The sequence below is a fragment of the Myotis daubentonii genome, chromosome 4 (genome assembly GCF_963259705.1).
Source record: "Myotis daubentonii chromosome 4, mMyoDau2.1, whole genome shotgun sequence".
NCBI lineage: Eukaryota > Metazoa > Chordata > Mammalia > Chiroptera > Vespertilionidae > Myotis > Myotis daubentonii.
This window is the reverse complement of record NC_081843.1, coordinates 76,330,062-76,349,567: the sequence shown is the minus strand read 5'-3', so window position 1 is coordinate 76,349,567 and position 19,506 is coordinate 76,330,062. Positions and strand designations below refer to the sequence as shown.

The following is a 19,506-nucleotide window of genomic DNA, read 5'->3' as shown; positions in this document are numbered from 1 at the left end:
GTAAGTCTCTAATAACATTAAATAATAAACAAGCATAATTTCTGGATGCAGAGGCTTGGAGCAAAACTTTTTTTTCTTTAGTTTAACTATATTGTTTGGGGAAGTGGCACAAAAAGCCTGATGCCACTTTGCTTCCAATCTCACTTTGTTAGTTCCTTACTTTTCACAAAAGAAGGGGGTGGGGGACATTAAATGGTGATGTCAAAGCACCCCCTCCTATAACAATTACTTTCATATATGTTTTTAAAAAGTTACATTGGGACTAAGGTAAATGTTTTTATTCTCTACTGATGTTCTTTTTATTTATTATTACGTGTCCAAACTCACAATGAGAATGTAAATTTTTAATACCTATTGCTTTTAACATACTTATTTACTTTCCTCTTCATGAGTGTCTTACTCTTAAGCAATTTAAATAGTTCAGTTTGTTTTGGTCATTGTATAACTCCCTGTGGGCTGGACTTTCAGGCATTGCTGATTTTACATTATGCCATGGGAGCTGTCAACAGTAAGTTGGAGCCATGCAGGTGATTGATATATCTTCCTCTAAAATCCAAGACAGTTTTTTGCTGTCTGCCCCTTTCCTAAAAGATGTGGTCTTGGAAAAGTATTGCTAACTACTATGTGTATATACAAATGAAATAATCATTATGATTTTATGTTTATTCTGCCTTATAAGTCCAAATAGTGAGTGCCAAGGAATATGTGAAACTGAAATAACTGTACATTTTTAGCACTTGCCATCCCTATGGGTGCTTTAATCCTAATGTTTCAGATTAAACCTTAGTTTTATACTCTCATCACCTCAGTTGTGGGGATTATACAGATATTTCTTTCAGAAAGTAAATAAGAAACCATTTCAGCATTTAGTTGCTCATCCAGGCCTCACAGAGAGGTAAACAGACTTAAAGGGTAACCATGCTATTCAGCAGCAGCTCTGACAGTGAACCTGAAGGCAGCATGCGTTGCTTCCTCCTGTAGTGTTCTATCAGAGTGACTCCCCTAGGGGCAGGTGGTAGAGCCATGAGGAAGGTAACCGTGGCATAAGGAACTCTGCAGAAGGGGCTTATGAATGCGGCAGGTACCTTACCTGAGCTGAAGTTTTTCTGCTCTCTTTACCTTGACTTCTGCCCATCCACATGGGGAAAAGAGAGTCTAGGTAAATACCATTCCAACTGTGCCACAGTCTTACTCCCCTCTGAATTGCTTTGCAATTTAAAACCAGAACATGGGAAATGAAAGGAACAGAAACACACAAATAACAGCTAATGTAAGTTTGAAAATAAGGCTTATTTTGTGGATGGCCTGGAAATTCAGATTTGGAAAACATCTGTCTGTAACTTAATTCATATATTAGACTTTAAAATTTGAAATGAATCAGGTGTTCTTATATTATTTATATTTTCTTAAGAAATCTTCCTAAAAGGCCAAGTTTATTTTTAAAGTAATATGCATTCATATGTCTTGAAAATAGAAATTTAATTTTTGCTTCAGCATTTACTTTAATTTGGAAAACATATCTTATAAAATTGTGAAATGGGATTTGAAAGCTCTGTTGTTAATCTTAGTTATTATAAGTATATTTAAACTGCATTTCTCCTCCATTAAGCCTAGAAAGTAAAGTCTTTAATGGATTTGTTCATGAGGACATTTTTAGTACTAATATAGATTTAAGTATATTTTGCAGTCCACTTTAAAAAATGCAAATTAAATGAGGTAATAACCAGAATATTTTTACTCTACTTTTTAATAATATTAGTTTACAGCCTATCCTATATAATAAAGAGATAATATGCTAAATAGACCAGATGGTGGAACGACCTTCTGGAACGACCTTCCAAAATGACCAGTGGGCTGGGGGGGCAGGGCCACGAGGCAGCCGGGGCTGTGAGGGCCCACCCCCTTGCATGAATTCCGTGCATCGGGCCTCTAGTTGATGATAATAAAGGCTTCTTTCCCTTAACCTTGGACAGTGGTTAATCTGATCAAACATTAGGAATTTGAATATTTTCATGGATATACATATGCAGATATATAGACTACAAATAAAAAGTAAAACACCAGAAGTGGTTTCTATTTATCTCAAATATGCCTTTAGTAAAAATGATACTTTATAAACAGGCATGTCAAAATTAAAATCATCATTTGAAGAAAATTCAAATTATGTCAACATTAGAAATGTTTCTTTCATGAATGAAGAAAATTTAAGTTTACTTTTCCTCTAAAAACGAAACTTATTTTTCAGAAATTTATTCTAGATTGCTTAATGTCTTTTGCCCTGATTACTAAATCCTAATTTAAGAAATTTCTTTTTCCCGTTAGAGATGAATAAACAACAACAACAAAAACTTTAATTTTTTAAGAAAAAAGTAGTATGAATCTAAACCTAATTCTGGGTTTCAATTAACTTAGGTATAAAAATCAATGAGTTTTACTTAAGGTATTTTCTTTTAAAATGTATACTATGGAAATGGGAAATATATTCCTTTTAAGAAAACGTGAATCATTGTTTTCTTTTTAAAACTGTTATAAAATATAAATGATGACATTTCTGATCTTGGTTCTTAGAAACAAAACTAAACTAGATTTATTTTGTATTAAGAAAGAATATAACGAAACCTGATTTATGAAGTAAATGCTTCTTAAAATGAGGATGAATTACTGTTTCTATTTATAATTTAGATAAACCACGAAAGGAAGTTAATAAACTGAGTGAGCATGAACGATCCATCTCTCCATTACTTTTTGAAGATAGTCCTCCTGATTTGCAGCCCCCAGGAAATACTTCCCAAGTGAACATTGAAGAACAAAATAATCCTCAAATACTTCAAAACTCAGTTGTTTTTGGAACATCAGCCGAGGAAGTGGTAAAGGAAATTCGCTTCAGAATTGAGCAAAAAACAACACTGACAGCCAGTGCAGGTACTTAAACAGGATATTGATGGCTACAATAGTTTTAATTTTCAGACTGGCTAATTCAAATGTAATAGTAGTTTCTCATTATAAAGAATATAGTAACATTTTACTTATCCATTTTTTGATTCATTTTCTAACAACCTAACCTATTTAGAATGCCTAGAACCTATAGATAAGTTTGAATTAAGCCAAAAAGCCTTTGAGCCCAAAGAAAAAACTATTATAAATCTCATGTAGCTTTCCCGTTTTTAAGTTCAAAATATATTTTAATTATTTTTGGACATAGTACTTTTTTAGTTTTCGCTTAGAAGACTGCAGTTCTTCCAAGGTTACAGTGCAGGAGAGACCCCAGATGACCACAAGGTAGTGGACAGAAGAATCACCAACTCATAACATAACAATCTAGAACCATCCAGTGAAGGGAAAAAGAGCTTTACATAGGTCAGTAGCACATAGGGTAACACCACTTAGCATAGAGACTGATATTTGTCATAAGTGCCCTAAATTATTTTATAAAAACCATCTTATGATGAGGTTAGTCTTTTCTTTCTATGCCAAAACATGAGAATAAGTAATAAAATTTAGGAAGATGTATATAAACAATGAAATGAACAATTTAATGATTATATTAGAATATTCCTATTTCAATTTATCTTAGTCATTTTAGACTCCTCTATATTATAAAACATCTTTCTTAAAAGTAGTAATTTAGCCCTAGCCAGTTTGGCTCAGTAGATAGAGTGTTGGCCTGCAGATTGAAGGGTCCCAGGTTCGATTCTGGTTAAGGGCACATGCCTGAGTTGTGGGCTTGATCCCCAGTAGTGGGTGTGCAAGAGGCAGCCGATCAATGATTCTCTCTAATCGTTGATGTTTCTATCTCTCTATCCCTCGCCCTTCCTCTCCGATATCAATAAAAAATTTTTTTTTATTTTTTTTTTTATTTTTTTAAAAAAATATATTTTATTGATTTTTTACAGAGAGGAAGGGAGAGAGATAGAGAGCTAGAAACATCGATGAGAGAGACATCGATCAGCTGCCTCCTGCACATCCCCCACTGGGGATGTGCCCGCAACCCAGGTACATGCCCTTAACTGGAATCGAACCTGGGACCTTTCAGTCCGCAAGCCGACGCTCTATCCACTGAGCCAAACCGGTTTCGGCAAAAAAATTTTAAAAAATAAATCAATAACCCTCATTTTTGCTGTGAAAATAACTAACACAATCCTTTTTTAAAAAAAAATCATAGGAAGCCCTGGGGAGAGAGATAATTACTGTTATTTCTATTATTTATATATTTATTTATATACTTAACAAGGCATATAATTATGATTTTTTGCTAATATCTGGGTATTCTCTTTCAAACAGATGCATTTTTTATTTATTGAATTTATTGGGCTGACATTGGTTAATAAATTATATAGGTTTCAAGTGTACAGTTCTATAATGCATCATCTGTATGTTGTATTGTGTGTTCATCCTCAGTCAAGTCTCTTTCCGTCACCATTTATCTCCCCTTTACTCTCTTCTACCTACCTCTACTGTTGCCTCTGACAATGAGTGTTTTGTTTTGGTTTGGTTTGGTTTGATTTTTGCTTAATCCCTTCACCATTTTTTACCCACTATTATGTTTAAAATAGCATTTCACATCATTTCAGATTTTTTGTACTTAACATTATTATTTTTCTATATTGTCATCACATATTTTAAAATCATACATATCAACTTCTTTGAGTCATCAGAGTGTTCTTCTTTTAAGGCATTGCCCCAAACACAATGTTAGCAAAAGTATGCAGTGATAAGAATAAACCAAATGGACAATACCAAATTCTCCCCAAAAGACAAGCTGTGATGGACTTCATCAAGGACTTACCCATTAGAAAGGTGAGATTTTTATATAAAATTTATCATACTCTGAGTTCTGAAGAGATACTATTTAGTAGGATAGTAATTGTTAGCTGAAAGGTTTTAAAACAGTAGGTAACAAGAACTATACTGGATGATTGAATTTGGATTTGAAGAAATCTTTCTATTAAACCCTTAAATTGAGGTTTAGGATCTTATTTGCTGGAAAGTTTTAAGAAAGTAATAGATGACAGACTTTTCAGTGTACCCTTGCCAAGGAAAATAAAAATAAAAGGGATACTGGTAAGAATCCTTTCAGCTGTAACTCATATACAATCTTAGTTGTAAAGTACAGGTTGTTAAAGTACAGGTTGTTTCCTGATTAAAAGATTTAGAATTTTAATTGTTTTGACAAAAAAAAAAATTTAAAACACTTTACCATATTTAAAAAATGGTAAAATTGCCGAAACCGGTTTGGCTCAGTGGATAGAGCGTCGGCCTGCGGACTGAGGAGTCCCAGGTTCAATTCCGGTCAAGGGCATGTACCTGGGTTGCGGGCATATCCCCAGTAGGAGATGTGCAGGAGGCAGCTGATCGATGTTTCTCTCTCATCGATGTTTCTAACTCTCTATCTCTCTCCCTTCCTCTCTATAAAAAATCAATAAAATATATTTTAAAAAATGGTAAAATGATCCCTTAGGAGTTATAGAAAGGAGACTAAATTTTATTTGTAAAGTTTCTAGATTTTTCTGCATATTTATGCTTCATAAACAATAATTGCATACACTTTTTGATGTGCTAGGACTTGCTTTTCTCACAACATAATGTATATGAGTGAATTTAAATAAAGCATTTCTCAATGCTCAGAAGAAAGGCTATAGCAAAATATATAATGTATAATGATTACTGACTAGCTTAGTATATAAGGTGTAGCTATAAAGCAGTATTTTCCAATCTGGTTTTTAAGGTATGAGTAGGTATTCTATAAAAAAGGCTCTAGGGTCAAATAACTATAAAATCTACCACCCTTATGAGTCACTAGTATATTAAAGATTCATAAGTGTGGCAGTGAAAATTTCAATTCAAATATGTTTATCCCACCATTCCCTAAATTTGCCTGACTACAGAACTCCTTATTTTTTTTAATTATTTTATTTTATTTTATTTATTTATTTTTGTTAATCCTCACCCAAGGATATTTTCACATTGATTTTCAGAAAGAGTGAAGGGAGGGGGAGTGACAGAGAGACAAACATGGATGTGAGAGAGACACATCGATTGGTTGCCTCCCGCATGCGCCCTGGCCAGGGCTGGGGGGGGCAAATCTGCAACCAAGGTACGTGCGTGGCCTTGACCGGAATTGAACCTGCAGCCCTTCCGTTGGAGGGCCGATGCTCTCTAGCCACTGAGCCAAATCCACCAGGGCAGAACTCTTTATTTTAATGCTTTTAAAATTTTCATGCAATTTTAAATTTAAGTTTTCCATGGAACACTAGTTTAGGAAATGTGGCCAAAAAGAAATTAAAGCAGTTTTCTTATGAGGATAGTTATATTATTTATGTTTTTTATTGATTATAAAAGGTATAATGAGATTATAATATCAGTTCTTGCTTTAACTTAAAAATGTATTAATAATAAATATTGATTCTCTTCTAGGTTTCTGGAATAGGAAAAGTTACAGAGAAAATGTTAAAGGCCCTAGGAATTATTACTTGCACTGAACTCTACCAACAGAGGGCATTACTTTCTCTTCTTTTTTCTGAAACATCTTGGCATTATTTCCTTCATATTTCCATGGGTCTAGGTTCAACACACCTGACAAGGTATCTATATGTATATTCATTCTGCTTTCTCTTTTTCTTTCCTTTTTTTTTTTTTTTACTTTATTTTTATTGTTGACACTATTAACAGATGTCCCCATTTTCTCCCCCTTTGTCAACTTCCACCCAGCCCCTGACCTTTCCTGCCCTATGGCCATTACCATAACTATTGTCTATGTCTGTGGGATAACAGTTTTAATCATTGAAGTGGAGCCTATAAGGATAACATGTTTTAAAATTATTTTAGGTTGGTTCAATTTAGAATATAATTTTAAAATTAGAGTCCAACGACTGGATGTGGGAGAAAAGGAAAAGACGAATAAAGAATCACTTCTAGGCTGTTGGCTACAGCAATTGGATAGATGAACAAGAGAATGATAGGCACTTTCTTTTCTGCCTTGTGCTTTGTTTAGAACATAAGAATACTAGAACACTGGTGGTCTAGGCCATGTGTAAGCATATTAACATCTTACCTGTCTACATTATTTGGGTGATTGTTTTATTTTTAGATTTTAAAAACTCACTGTTTTTCATGATGTATAAATTTGGCACATTAAATCCTCTTGTTTGACTTAAAGGAACTCAGTCTTCGAGAAAGCAAATAAAACCTTTTTTTTCTTCATTCAAGGGATGGAGAGAGGAAAAGCATGAGTGTCGAGAGGTAATATTTTGATATTATTGTTCATAATTTATGCTATTTTAAACTAACTTTTAATTTTTAGGAAAGTATCACTGAAATTTAAAAATCTGTTTTCAAACCTCAGAACAATTTTCAGCATGTCACACTCCTGAAGTAAATGTCCCAGTACACTGCTGTATTATCTTCACTTGCTATTCTCTCAATGGAAAAAAAGTACACTGCAGTTATTTATTTTTTCTTTTTTCCCCTCGCCCCCCCATCCCTGCAGTTATTTTTTTAATGTTGTTTATTTCCCTATTCAGTGAAAACCAAGCATTTTAGGATTCCAAATCTTAATATCTAGACTTTATAAGAAAAATTATACTCAGAGGTTATTTGGTAAATTTAAGACATAACAATGGAAATTCTTCCTAAAACTCTTCAAATATTGGTGAATGAGCAGAGGCATCAAATAATAAGATATTGATGAAAGAGCTTAGAGATTATCTGTTTCATTGGTTTACAATATTGTTCAGACGTCAAATGAAATCTTGATGGAAACCTTATTGTTTTGGGGAATATGTCATTGTTGAAAAGTCCCTCAATTTTCTCCTCAAAGCACCAAAGTTCCACGGAGACATTTAAGAACCACTGACCTAGTACAGAGTTATATTAATACTAGTTATATTAATGACTGAAAAAAATTGCTTTGAGGCTTAGATTTACATATAAGCAACTTAAAGGAAAAGAGGGGAAATAAGCATCCAAGAATGAGATAGTATTGTCCTATTTAATGAACTGTCACTATCCGTCGGTGGTTTTAATCATCTTTTAAAAAATTATAGAGAGCCCTATCTGGTTTGGCACAGTGGATAGAGCGGCCTGCAGACTGAAGGGTCCTGGGTTTGATTCTGGTCATGGGCACAGGCCCAGGTTGCCGGCTTGATCCCCAATAGGGGGCATGCGTAAGGCAGCCAATCAGTGATTCTCGCTCATCATTGATGTTTCCATTTCTCCCTTCCTCTCTGAAATCAATAAAAATATATTTTAAAAAATTATAGAGAGAGCAAAAGTATAAAATTACACTTTTACTGCCCCAGCTGGTGGCTCAGTTGGTTGGAGCGTTCTCCCATACACCAAAAGGTTGTGGATTTGATTCTTGGTCAGGGCACATACCTAAGTTGTGGGTTCCATCCCTGGTCGGGGCATATACAGGAAGCAACCGATAAAACTGATCCATGTCCCTCCTCTACCCCTTCTCCTTCTTACTCCCCCTCCCTCACATCAAGAAAAACATATCCTTGGGTGAAGATTAAAAATAAAAAGTACACCTTTGCTAATCAGCTTAACTATCTAAATGATCTTCAATTATTAAGTAGATCTTAAATGCTTTTCACTTAATTATATCTTAATTCATCTGAAAACTTTATTCTGTACTGCAGGAAATATAACTAAATTATCCTGAATTATATTTTACTTTGTGCACCAAAATCATTCTTGTCTTTCTAGGACATTCAGTGAGATAAGTAAAGCAGAAGAACAGTACAAGTTGTGCCAAGAACTTTGCAGTGAACTTGCTCAAGATCTGCAGAAAGAAGGACTTAAGGTACTTTATTTTAGTGTAGTATTCTTAGTTTTAAGTTTTTCTAGTAATAAAATGCACTTTAATGCAAGAATTAGACTTTGAATACAAAGTGGGAAATGTCAGATAAGAGTATTCTCATCACCAGCAAAGAAATTTAATTCTGACCCTTAGTTGAAGCCTGTGATAAGGTCATTCTGTGAAGAAGCAACTTATAGGGTAGAGTGGTTCCGGTATAACTCCCGAGGAGTTTATACTGTCTCAGGAATACATTTGAATAAGTTCAAAATCAGAGTTATATTAATATTAGAGAATAAAGCAAAGGGGAAAGGATTTTCCCAGAACTGTATTAACATTATAAATGCCTTTTCAGTCATCTTTACTGTTTTTCTCTTGTAGACAGTGACTTTCTAGAGTAAGCATTTTGTTTCAAGGCTCTAATGCAGGTTGTTTAACACATTGAGAACAAAATCTGGAAGGCTTTGAACTTTGTGTTTATAATCTTCACTCAAAACAATCTGTATTTACTGTTTTTCCAATACTCTCAAACCAGTTATTCAGAGTTATTACAAAATGTAATGGTGATTACCAGAGGGAAAGAGGAGGAGGTGGTGGGAGGTAGAAAAGGGTAAGGAAGGGATAAATGGTGCGGGAGGGAGACTTGACTTGGAGTGGTGAGTATACAATACAATGTACAGATGATGTATTATAGAATTGTACACCGAAACCTATAATTTTATTAACCACTGTTACCACAATAAATTCAGTAAAAAATTTTAAGTATTAAGACATTATCACAAAGCATAGGATAATTAATTGATGAGTATTTTCTTATTTTTCTCCGTCATACTTTGATTATAAAAAGAATTGATTTTTTTTCAATGTTTAAATAATTTTCTTTTTAATCCTCACCTGAGGATATGTTTTTATTGACTTGAGAGAGAGAGAGAGAGAGAGAGAGAGAGAGAAACATCAGTGTGTGAGAGAAACATTGATCAGTTGCCTCCCATACACCCCAACCAGGGATCAAACCTGCAAGCCTGTCAAAGCCGGTTTGGCTCAGTGGATGGAGCGTCGGCCTGTAGACTGAAGGGTCCCGGGTTCGATTCCGGTCAAGGGCATGTACCTGGGTTGCGGGCACTTCCCCAGTGGGGGATGTGCAGGAGGCAGCTGATCGATGTTTCTCTCTCATCGATGTTTCTAACTCTCTATCTCTCTCCCTTCCTCTCTGTAAAAAATCAATAAAATATATTTTAAAAAACACAAAAAAACCTGCAAGCCAGATATGTGCACTGACCAGGAATTGAACCCACAACCTTTTGGTGTATGAGATGATGCTCCAACCAACTGAGCCACCCAGCCAGGGCCATTAAATAAACTTTTAATTTTAGAATCATTTTTAGATTTACAGAAAAATTGCCAAAATACTATAAAGAGTTCCAGTATACCCAGTTTTCCTCATTTCTTGTATTGCCAGAGTATATTTTTCAAAATTAAGAAACTGACATTAGCACATTGCTATTAACTAAACTGCAGAATTTATTTTTCCATTAATGTTCTCTCTCTGTTCCAGGATTCAGTCCAGGGAACCATATTGCAGTTAGTTGTCATGTCTTCTCAGTCTTCTCTAGTCTATGACAGTTTCTCAGTGTTTCCTTGTTTTACATGACCTTGATTGTCTTGAGAAAAACTGGCCAGATACCCTGCAGAATATCTCCCAACTTGCGTTTGTCAGGTAGTTTTCTTTAGATTAGACCCTGGTTATGAGTTATAGAAAGAATACCACAGAAGTAAAATGTCCTCATCACATCCTGTGAGGTACAGTAGTCCCCCCTTAGCTGAGATTTCGCTTTCCACAGTTTCAGTTATCCACAAACTGAAAACATTGAATGGAAAATTCTTGAAATTAATCAGACCTTAAGTTTTACATTGTACATCGTTCTTAGTAGTGTAATGAAATCTCATGCTGTCCTGCTCCAACCTGCCCAGGATGTGAATTATCCCTTTGTCCAGCATGTCCACACTGTATATGCTACCTGCTGGTAATCACTTAATAGGAGTCTTAGTTAGCAGATTGTTTATAAGAGAGAGAAAGAGATCACATTCACATAACTTTTATTACAGTGTATTTTAATAATTGTCCTATTTTATTGTTAGTTATGTTGTTAATCTCTTACTGTGCCTAATTTATAAATGAAACTTTATCATGAGTATGTATGTATAGGAAAAAACATAGTATATATAGATAGGGAGGTTCGGTGCTATCTGCAGTTTCCGGCATCCACTAGGTGTGTTGGAAGATTTACCCACAGATAAGGGGGAGCTACTTTATTTGATAGCTACTTGATGTCATGGGAGATGCTAACCTTCATCCCTTGGTTATGGTAGTTCTCCATTGTGAAGTTACTATTTTTCCCTTTCTATTCACTATTCTTTGGAAGTGAGTCAATAAATCTAATCTAATCTCTCATTACCTCCAGGAGATAGTAAAATATATGTAACATAAAATTTACTGTTTTGACCATTTTTTATATATATATTTTATTGATTTTTTACAGAGAGGAAGAGAGAGGAATAGAGAGTTAGAAACATCGATCAGCTGCCTCCTGCACATGTCCTACTGGGGATGTGCCCGCAACCAAGGTACATGCCCTTGACCGGAATCGAACCTGGGACCTTTCAGTCCGCAGGCTGACGCTCTATCCACTGAGCCAAACCGGTGCTGGCAGTTTTGACCATTTTTAAGTGTACATTTCAGTGGCACTAAGAACATTCATACTCCGTAGCCATCAGCACTGTCTATCTCCAGAACTCTTTCATATCCCAAACTCTGTACCCATTTAACATTAATTTTAAAGGGAGTTCTAACATGTAAATTGTTTAGCATAGTATCTGTTGTATACTAGGCACACAATAAGTATGAGCTAGCCACAGACCTTTTCACTGAGGCTCTATTAGAAAGACTTTTTTCTTCCTTTTTAGATACTGAATTGACCTCTAAAAGAGCTTGGTGAAAAAGAAAAATGATTACTTAACTTTGCCCTTTATATAAAAGTCTCTTATAAAAATTCATTTGGAGAGGAGAGTAATAATTATTGGTTAAAATGGGATTTTTTAATTACTTTTGGATTTCAGTTATTCTTTATGACAATTTTATTACTATGTTTTAGAAATAATTGATTATACTTTCATATTATATGTACATATGAGAGCTTTATGAGTTTTTCTAACCTGTAAAATAACTTTTTTTTCCAGAAGTTAGCAAGCCATATGTAATGTATTCTGCTTATTATAGGGTAGAACTGTTACCATTAAGCTGAAGAATGTGAATTTTGAAGTAAAAACTCGTGCATCTACAGTTTCATCTGTTGTGTCTACTGCAGAAGAAATATTTGCTATTGCTAAAGAATTGCTAAGAACAGAAATTGATGCTGATTTTCCACATCCCTTGAGATTAAGACTTATGGGTATGACTTTTCTTTTCTTGCTTTTCCTTAAATAACTAGACTTTCCTAAAGAATCAACTTTGGAAATATTCTCACCTCCAATTTATTTCTTAAAACTGTTTAGGAATTTATACTTACGCTGCTGCCATTTTTCTTAATGCTTAGAACCTGATGCATATGAAGCTATGATAATTAATTTAATTCCAGTAAGAACCAATAAAAGTTGTCCTTCTCCTTACAAATATTGAAATCCTTGGGGCTAGGCTTTTCAGATTTTAGAAAACATACTGAGCATATTTTGTAATACTCCTTTGAGATCTGAGGAAACACTTCATGTTCAAACACATTAATATTTTTGTAGCAAAACAAAAAATATTCACACTGAGTTGTAAAAACTCTAAAGAGTTTATTATAAGCAACCATATGTTGCTTGCAATTTATCTGGGCTTTTTGGATTTCAGAATTACAGATGAGGGACTAAAGCAGTATTTAGCCACCACATGGTAGAAAAAAAATTAAACAAAAACAACAAAGAAACCATGTTTCTAAAGTGAATTGGGTAAGAGAATGTTTATGGATAAGCACCCCAAATGCCAACTTAGTATACTACTAAGAGTGGGTCATTAACCATATTTTCATATATGAAAGACAGCAGCTGCAGAGTTCAATTGAATAAAGTATATTAACTAAAAAGAACTAAGAATAGATGTTAATAGCAGCTTTATTCATAATTGCTAAAACTTGGAAGCAACCAAAATGTCCTTCAGTAGTAGGTCAACGGAGACTGGGGTACATCCCTACAATAGAATATATTTAGCCATAAAAAAGACCGAGCTATTTCCCTGGCCGGTGTTGCTAAGTGATTAGAGCATTGGGTTAGGACCCACGCACCAAAGGGTCTCGGGTTCGATTTTCAGTCAAGGGCATGAATCTGGGTTTCAGGTTCATCCCACCCCAGTTGGGCACTGTTCAGGTGGCAGCCAATTGATGTCTCTCTCTCACATCGATGTTCCTCTCTTTCTCTCTCTCTCTCTCTCCCTCCCTCCTTCCCTCCCTCCCTCCCTCCCTCCCTCTCTCTCTAAAAAGCAATGGAAAAAATATCCTCAGATAAGGATTAACACAATAAGAAACAAAAAGAAATGAGCTATCAAACTATGAAAGACATGGAGGAATCTTAAGTGTATGTTATTAACTAAAAGAAGCCAATCTGAAAAGCCTACATACTGTATTATTCCAACCATATAACATTCTGGAAAAGATATGTAGACACTAAAAATATCAGTAGTTATCAAGGGTTGGTGGGAAGGGAGGAATGAACAGGCAGAACACAGAGGATTTTTAGGGCAGTGAAACTGTGCTATACGATGTTATGAAGGTAGTAGATACATATCATTATACATTTGTCAAAACCTATAGAATGTGTAACACCCAAAATGAATCCAATATAAACTATGGACTTTGACTGATAATGTTGTGTCAGTATAGGTTCACTGGTTGTAACATATGTACCATTCTGGTGGGGGTTGTTGATATATGTGTATATGAGTACTACCCCCACACATATACACATGGGAACTCTGTACTTATTGTTCAGTTTTGCTATCAACCTAAAATTGCTCTAAAAACTAAAACCTATTGAAAAAAAGGAGCTAAAGTATGTATGTAGTTGACTCCAACTAGTTACTCGGTATTTATTAAATGGTATCATATGTTAAGATGTTAATTGAAAGACCCATATAATCATCTAACTCAAATAGATACCTACTAATTAGTAATACCCAGTTTTATAAAGGAAAGCATATATTTCAACTCAAAATGCCAGCTTCGGAAAAACATCCTTTAATTCAGAAAATATACAGTGTTGCTTATTATTTATCTCAGAACAGCCTTTTGTAAATATGTCATAACAGTACTTGCAAAATATTTTTATGAATTATGAGTGAATTGGCTTTTTAAATTTAAAATTGACTAATTGTGCTTGGTTTAATTTAGGTGTGCGGCTCTCTAGTTTTCCCAGTGAAGAAGATAAGAAACACCAACAACGGAGTATTGTTGGTTTCTTACAGGCTGGAAACCAAACCCTGTCAGCCACTGGGTGTATAGAGAAAACTGACAAAGATCAGTTTTTAAAACCTGTAGAAATGTCTCATAAGAAGAGTTTCTTTGATAAAAAACGATCGGAAAGGAAATGGAGTCACCAAGACACATTTAAATGTGAAACTGTGAATGGACAAGGTGTACAGACATCACAACCATTCCAAGTTTTAAAGAAGATGAGTGCGAATTTAGAAACATCAGAGAGTTCAAGTAACAATCAGATATTTACCTGTCCTGTTTGCTTTAGGGAGCAAGGAAGCATCAGTCTGGAAGCCTTTAATAAACATGTAGATGGATGTCTCGGTGGACCTTCGGTGAGTGAAATGTTCTCATGTTCACATGCTTCCTCTACAGAAGTTAAGAAAGAAAATGTACATCATTCTTTTTCACTCTGTGAGAATCAGGATTCTGAAACCCATCCGAAGAATACAGAAATCACTTCAGAAGATTGTGTCGAGTTGGTAGAGACTGTATGTAATCCATCTGAAGCCGAAAGTGTAGATGCTTTAAGTAATAAGCTCAGCAAAGAGGAACATTCTAGTCTTCCAAGCACATCGTTTAATATTGAACACTGTCATCAGAATTCTTCTTGTACTGTTTCATTACAAAATGAAGATTCCGGGTCACTGAGGAGGCAAGAAACCCTCCAGCCTCGTTCATATGAAGTCATTACAGACCAGGCTCTAATTTGTCCTGTTTGTAACCTAGAGCAAAAGACTTCAGATCTTACCCTGTTCAATGTGCATGTGGATATTTGCTTAAATAAAGGCATTATCCAGGAACTGGAAAAGGATAAAGTTAATCCAGTAAATCAGCCCGAAGAAAGCACCAAAAGTACTGGTAAGTTTGCAGTAATTTTAAAGAACTTTATTTTCCAGGAATGTTTTATTAAAATTGAGATCACTGTTAAACCTTAAACACATAATATTAAAGTGACAGTTTATTTAGGTGCCTGTTATTTACCTTATTATAAGTTAGAATGAATTGAAACCATTAGATTTTAAATTTAGGGGAAACTTTGGTTTGGGCTTGATTTAGCACAGAATGAACTCAGAAGTTTAGGGAGCTGAGTGATATAACAAAAAAAGAAATATCCTTCAGAGAACATTTGTCAAGTCACAGCGGTAAATTAACAATAACGTACATAGCCAGAAAGCCTCTTTAACTTGTTCTTTGGTAGTTCTGACTCTGGCCAATTTTCAAAAATAAAATAAGTGTAACACTAATAAAATAATTATAAAGAAATTATGCTATCAAGTTAGTTTCTGGTATGTATAAATATGAACTGTAATACTAAGGAATTTTTTTATTATCTTTATATCAGTCAGCTCTAACTTTTTACATTTTTATGCAACCCTTTAATTATTTCTTATTATTCACTATGGAATTTTTTCATTTTTCTTCTTTGTAAAGGTAACTCAGGCAGAGTACAGAAGACCATAACAAAAACCAAAAGGTATGGCTAATTTGAGTCTTAATAAAGCTAGCTATAAAAGTCATATTCTGAGGTTGAATTTTTAGATGTTAACATTTTCTTTTATATAAAGTACAATTTTTAAAAAATCAATTATTTGCAAAATTATTTTTTTTAAATCTCTTTCTGCATTTTAATTTGTTGTTGTTTTTTAATTCCAGGTCAGGATCGATGACAAAATCCTCAACAGCAAAGAAAATAAAACCAAACAATCCCAGAAACACCCTGGATATCTTTTTTAAGTGAACATTGAACATTTAAATTGAAACTTGTTTTTATAATCATTGAGCTATTCCTCATTTTAAGTTTACAGATTCATTTAGTGAATGGCCAATGCAGCAATCTCTCCCCAATATTTCCTGTACATGAATTTGGAATATATACTAATTTACTTCTGTATACCTTTTTGATATCATAAGAATTGTACTTCCTGTTAGAGATATTTTTAAAATGAGAAATTAAGGAATGGGATCAAAAATTGATTTCTGTGTTTATTAAGTTTTATAGTGAATATAAAACCATATATTTGTAAGGGCTCTCAGAGGTTCACAGAAACCCTTTTTAGCATAAGAACTTTTCAGCACTTAACCATTTGTTGACACTGGTCTGCTATATGTGATCGTAGTGTCTTCTACAATTTTGTATATTTGTATTTTAGCTCCTCGTACCTTCAGATACCTCATGAGCATTCATAATTAATATTTATCATGCATTCTATGAAGAATATTAGCTTACCAGAACTAGCATAAGTGGTTCTGTTCCTTTCAGGATAATAGTATCATTTTCTGTGTTAAAAAAAATTTTGCTTAAATATGACTATTCATTTGATTTTTTAATTTAAAATTCCTTCTTATGAATAAGCACTTGATCCACTTTAAAAATTTTTTGTCTAAGATATAAAGTAATTATTTTCTTATCTAGAACTTCAAATGGCAATTATGTCTGTACTCTACACAAATCTATAAAGAATAAATTGTACATTCACTTTATTTTTATATAACCTAGAGGAAAATGTGTAAAAGATGAGTGTGTATTATAATAGCTCATTTATCTTAGTTATATTTATGTCATGTTTTTATTAATATTTCTGAAAGAAGGCAGCTTAACAGTAAGTAGTTAACTTAAGTAGTTTCTCCAGATAATTTAGTGCTCAGTAAGAGTTTTTATCATTAATAAGTATTTAATTGAAACATGAAGATGATAGTCATTTTGTGGCTGTTTTAAAGAAACAAATCTTTTGTTCTCTTATATCTCTTGTGTTTTTTTCAATTGTAGATAGCACCATATTTGTTTTCTACCTTCCCTCAAGTTTATATTTATTGTGTTTTCAACATTAAATACTAAATTATTTTCATTTAGATGATTTATTTTAATGTTATTTAGTCATATTTAATAATAATTCAAAATAAAATTTAAAATATGTAGTCGATCTTTTAGCCAATAGAAATGGTTTCCTTCCTTTCCACTCTTTTTCCATCTTAGTGCTTTTACTTCTATTTTCTTTGCTAAAATTTCTCTTCACATCCTTTTCTGTTTAATCTAATTCCTCCAACTCATTTTCTTTTCTATTATAATTTTCCTTTGGGGCATTTTTAGAAAATACAGCAAATCTACAAAGTATAAGCATTTATAATCTTATCTACTTAATAGGGTCAGGATATAAGGAAGAACTTGGGAGAACATATTTGTAGCACAATAACTGAGAAAAAACTAGTATCCAGAGTATACAATCCAGAATATATAAATGACTTCAATGAATCAGGAAAAGAAAAAAGACAGCCAATAGAAATTTGGATAAAAGACTTTAAGTGGCACTTGACATAAAAAGAAATATAAATAGCCAAGAAACATGCACATATTCTCAGCCATTTTAGTAATAGGGAAATGAAAAGTAAAAACACAAAGAGGTGTCATTACAACCCTACCAGATGCACAAAAATGAAAAAAGGGTTCACTGTTCTGTTCATGATTTGGAGCAACATGAACTCTTACTTTGAAAACAATCACTTTGGAAAACAGTTTGCCTTTCTCAACAACCCAGTAACTGCACTCCTAAATATACACCTTTCCTGGTTATTTTATTTTTCTTTTTTTAAAATATATTTTCATTGATTTTTAGAGAGAAAGGAAGGAGAGGGAGATAGAAACATCAATGATGAGGGAATCATCGATCAGCTGCCTCCTGCATGCTCCCTACTGGGGATTGAGCCTGCAACCTGGGCATGTGCCCTGACCAGTAATCGAATCGGTGACCACTTGGTTCATGGGTCAACATTCAACCACTGAGCCACACTGGCTGGGCTCCTGGTTATTTTCTATTTTTCCTCCAGATCACACTTTGCCCTTCAGTACCCTGCGTTATGTCCATCAGGGTGTCATGGCAATGGGGAAGCCACTGCAGAAGATCTGAGGGAAGAAGAAACGTGAAGTTGCGTATTTAGTCCTTCATGTACCTTTTTGTTAAGTCCCTTGACCTAAGGTCACAACCTCTTATAGGTGTCCATCTTCATATTGCATTCTCTGCTCGCTCTCCAGGTTCTGATAATCCGTTTCTTTCCTCACCTCTTCAGCCTAGGAGTGGCAACAGAGCCTTGCTCTTAATAGCCCTGGGGTGCTGCACTACCCTTTATGGTTTCCCCATACCCTGCCCGCACCTATAGAAATTGTCCCTTTCTTAAACTCATCTCAAATTACAATTTTTTTTTTCCTGCCAGAACCCTAGTTAATACATTGCTCAAGGAAAACTCTGGGAATACTATTGAACATATTCCCTAGGAAGCATGTATACTAGTAAGAATGCTCATAGTAGTACTATACTAGTAATAGCCAAGAATTGGAAATAAACCAAATATTCAGCAGTGGTGGGATGGTTACATTCTATCGTTGTATAGTCCAACAATAGAATTCTACACAGTGGTGAAAAATCAGAATGTGGATGGATATCACAAAGATAATGTGGAGCAAAAGAAGTAATAGAAGGATGCCATCAGCATGATTCTATTTATATAAAATTCAAAACAGAGCTAGACTATATTGTTTTAAAGATGTATCCATATGAAATCAAAGTATTTTAAAAAGCAAGAGTGTTATTGTCCCAATGGTTAGAATAATGATTTCCTCTGAGTGAAGTTAGGCGAATGTGATTGGGCAGTGGCACCTGGAGCTTCTGAGATGCTGGCAGTGTTCTGTTCCTTGTCTTGTGAGGTGATTGTATGGATGGTCATTAAAAAATATTCTTTAAGCTGTACAAATATATTTTATGCACTCTTGTTCATATGTGACCTATATCACAATAAAAAAAAATGGTAGAAACTGTTTTGCTCATCGGCCTTTTTCTCCATCTCTGCAGGCTACTAACTTCAATAGAGAAAAAAGTACATTTCTCTCTTCTAGGACTTTGCTGAACACAGCAAGAAAGTGCCATCTTATACCAACATTTTGAGTTTTTCTTCTAATACTTCCCCTAATACTACAGCCTCAATCAGCATTTGGTCTGCCTTCCAAAGGACAGCAGTTGACAATTTGACCTAATACTTTGTCACCATCAAATAAGTCACCAGCTTTTCAGCCAGTGATATTTGTGTCCCCACTGCCCAAAGTCCTCTCTCAAACACTAAGCCAATTCTGTACATTAGGTTTTGTTACTTGCAGCACCCTACTTTCTGTATGAGTTCAGAATTTCACTTCAGCTGTGAGTTACAAAGGCCCAA

At 34.3% G+C, this 19,506-nt stretch overlaps 1 protein-coding gene across 3 annotated transcripts in view; it reads left to right on the top strand.

Moving 5' to 3' along the window:
* POLK (DNA polymerase kappa) overlaps positions 1-17,154 on the top strand; it is a 61,928-nt gene extending 44,774 nt beyond the window's left edge. For 2 of the 3 annotated variants that reach the window (XM_059694308.1, XM_059694309.1), the window contains 9 exons: positions 2,683-2,922; positions 4,673-4,797; positions 6,415-6,581; positions 7,207-7,239; positions 8,707-8,803; positions 12,075-12,246; positions 14,218-15,162; positions 15,736-15,778; positions 15,958-17,154. In XM_059694308.1, coding sequence (XP_059550291.1) covers positions 2,683-2,922; positions 4,673-4,797; positions 6,415-6,581; positions 7,207-7,239; positions 8,707-8,803; positions 12,075-12,246; positions 14,218-15,162; positions 15,736-15,778; positions 15,958-16,042 — 1,907 coding nt within the window. In that variant the 3' untranslated portion in view covers positions 16,043-17,154. The remainder of the gene's footprint in view (positions 1-2,682; positions 2,923-4,672; positions 4,798-6,414; positions 6,582-7,206; positions 7,240-8,706; positions 8,804-12,074; positions 12,247-14,217; positions 15,163-15,735; positions 15,779-15,957) is intronic. The other variant, XM_059694310.1, reaches the window with a different exon arrangement.
* The last annotated feature ends 2,352 nt before the right edge of the window (positions 17,155-19,506 follow it).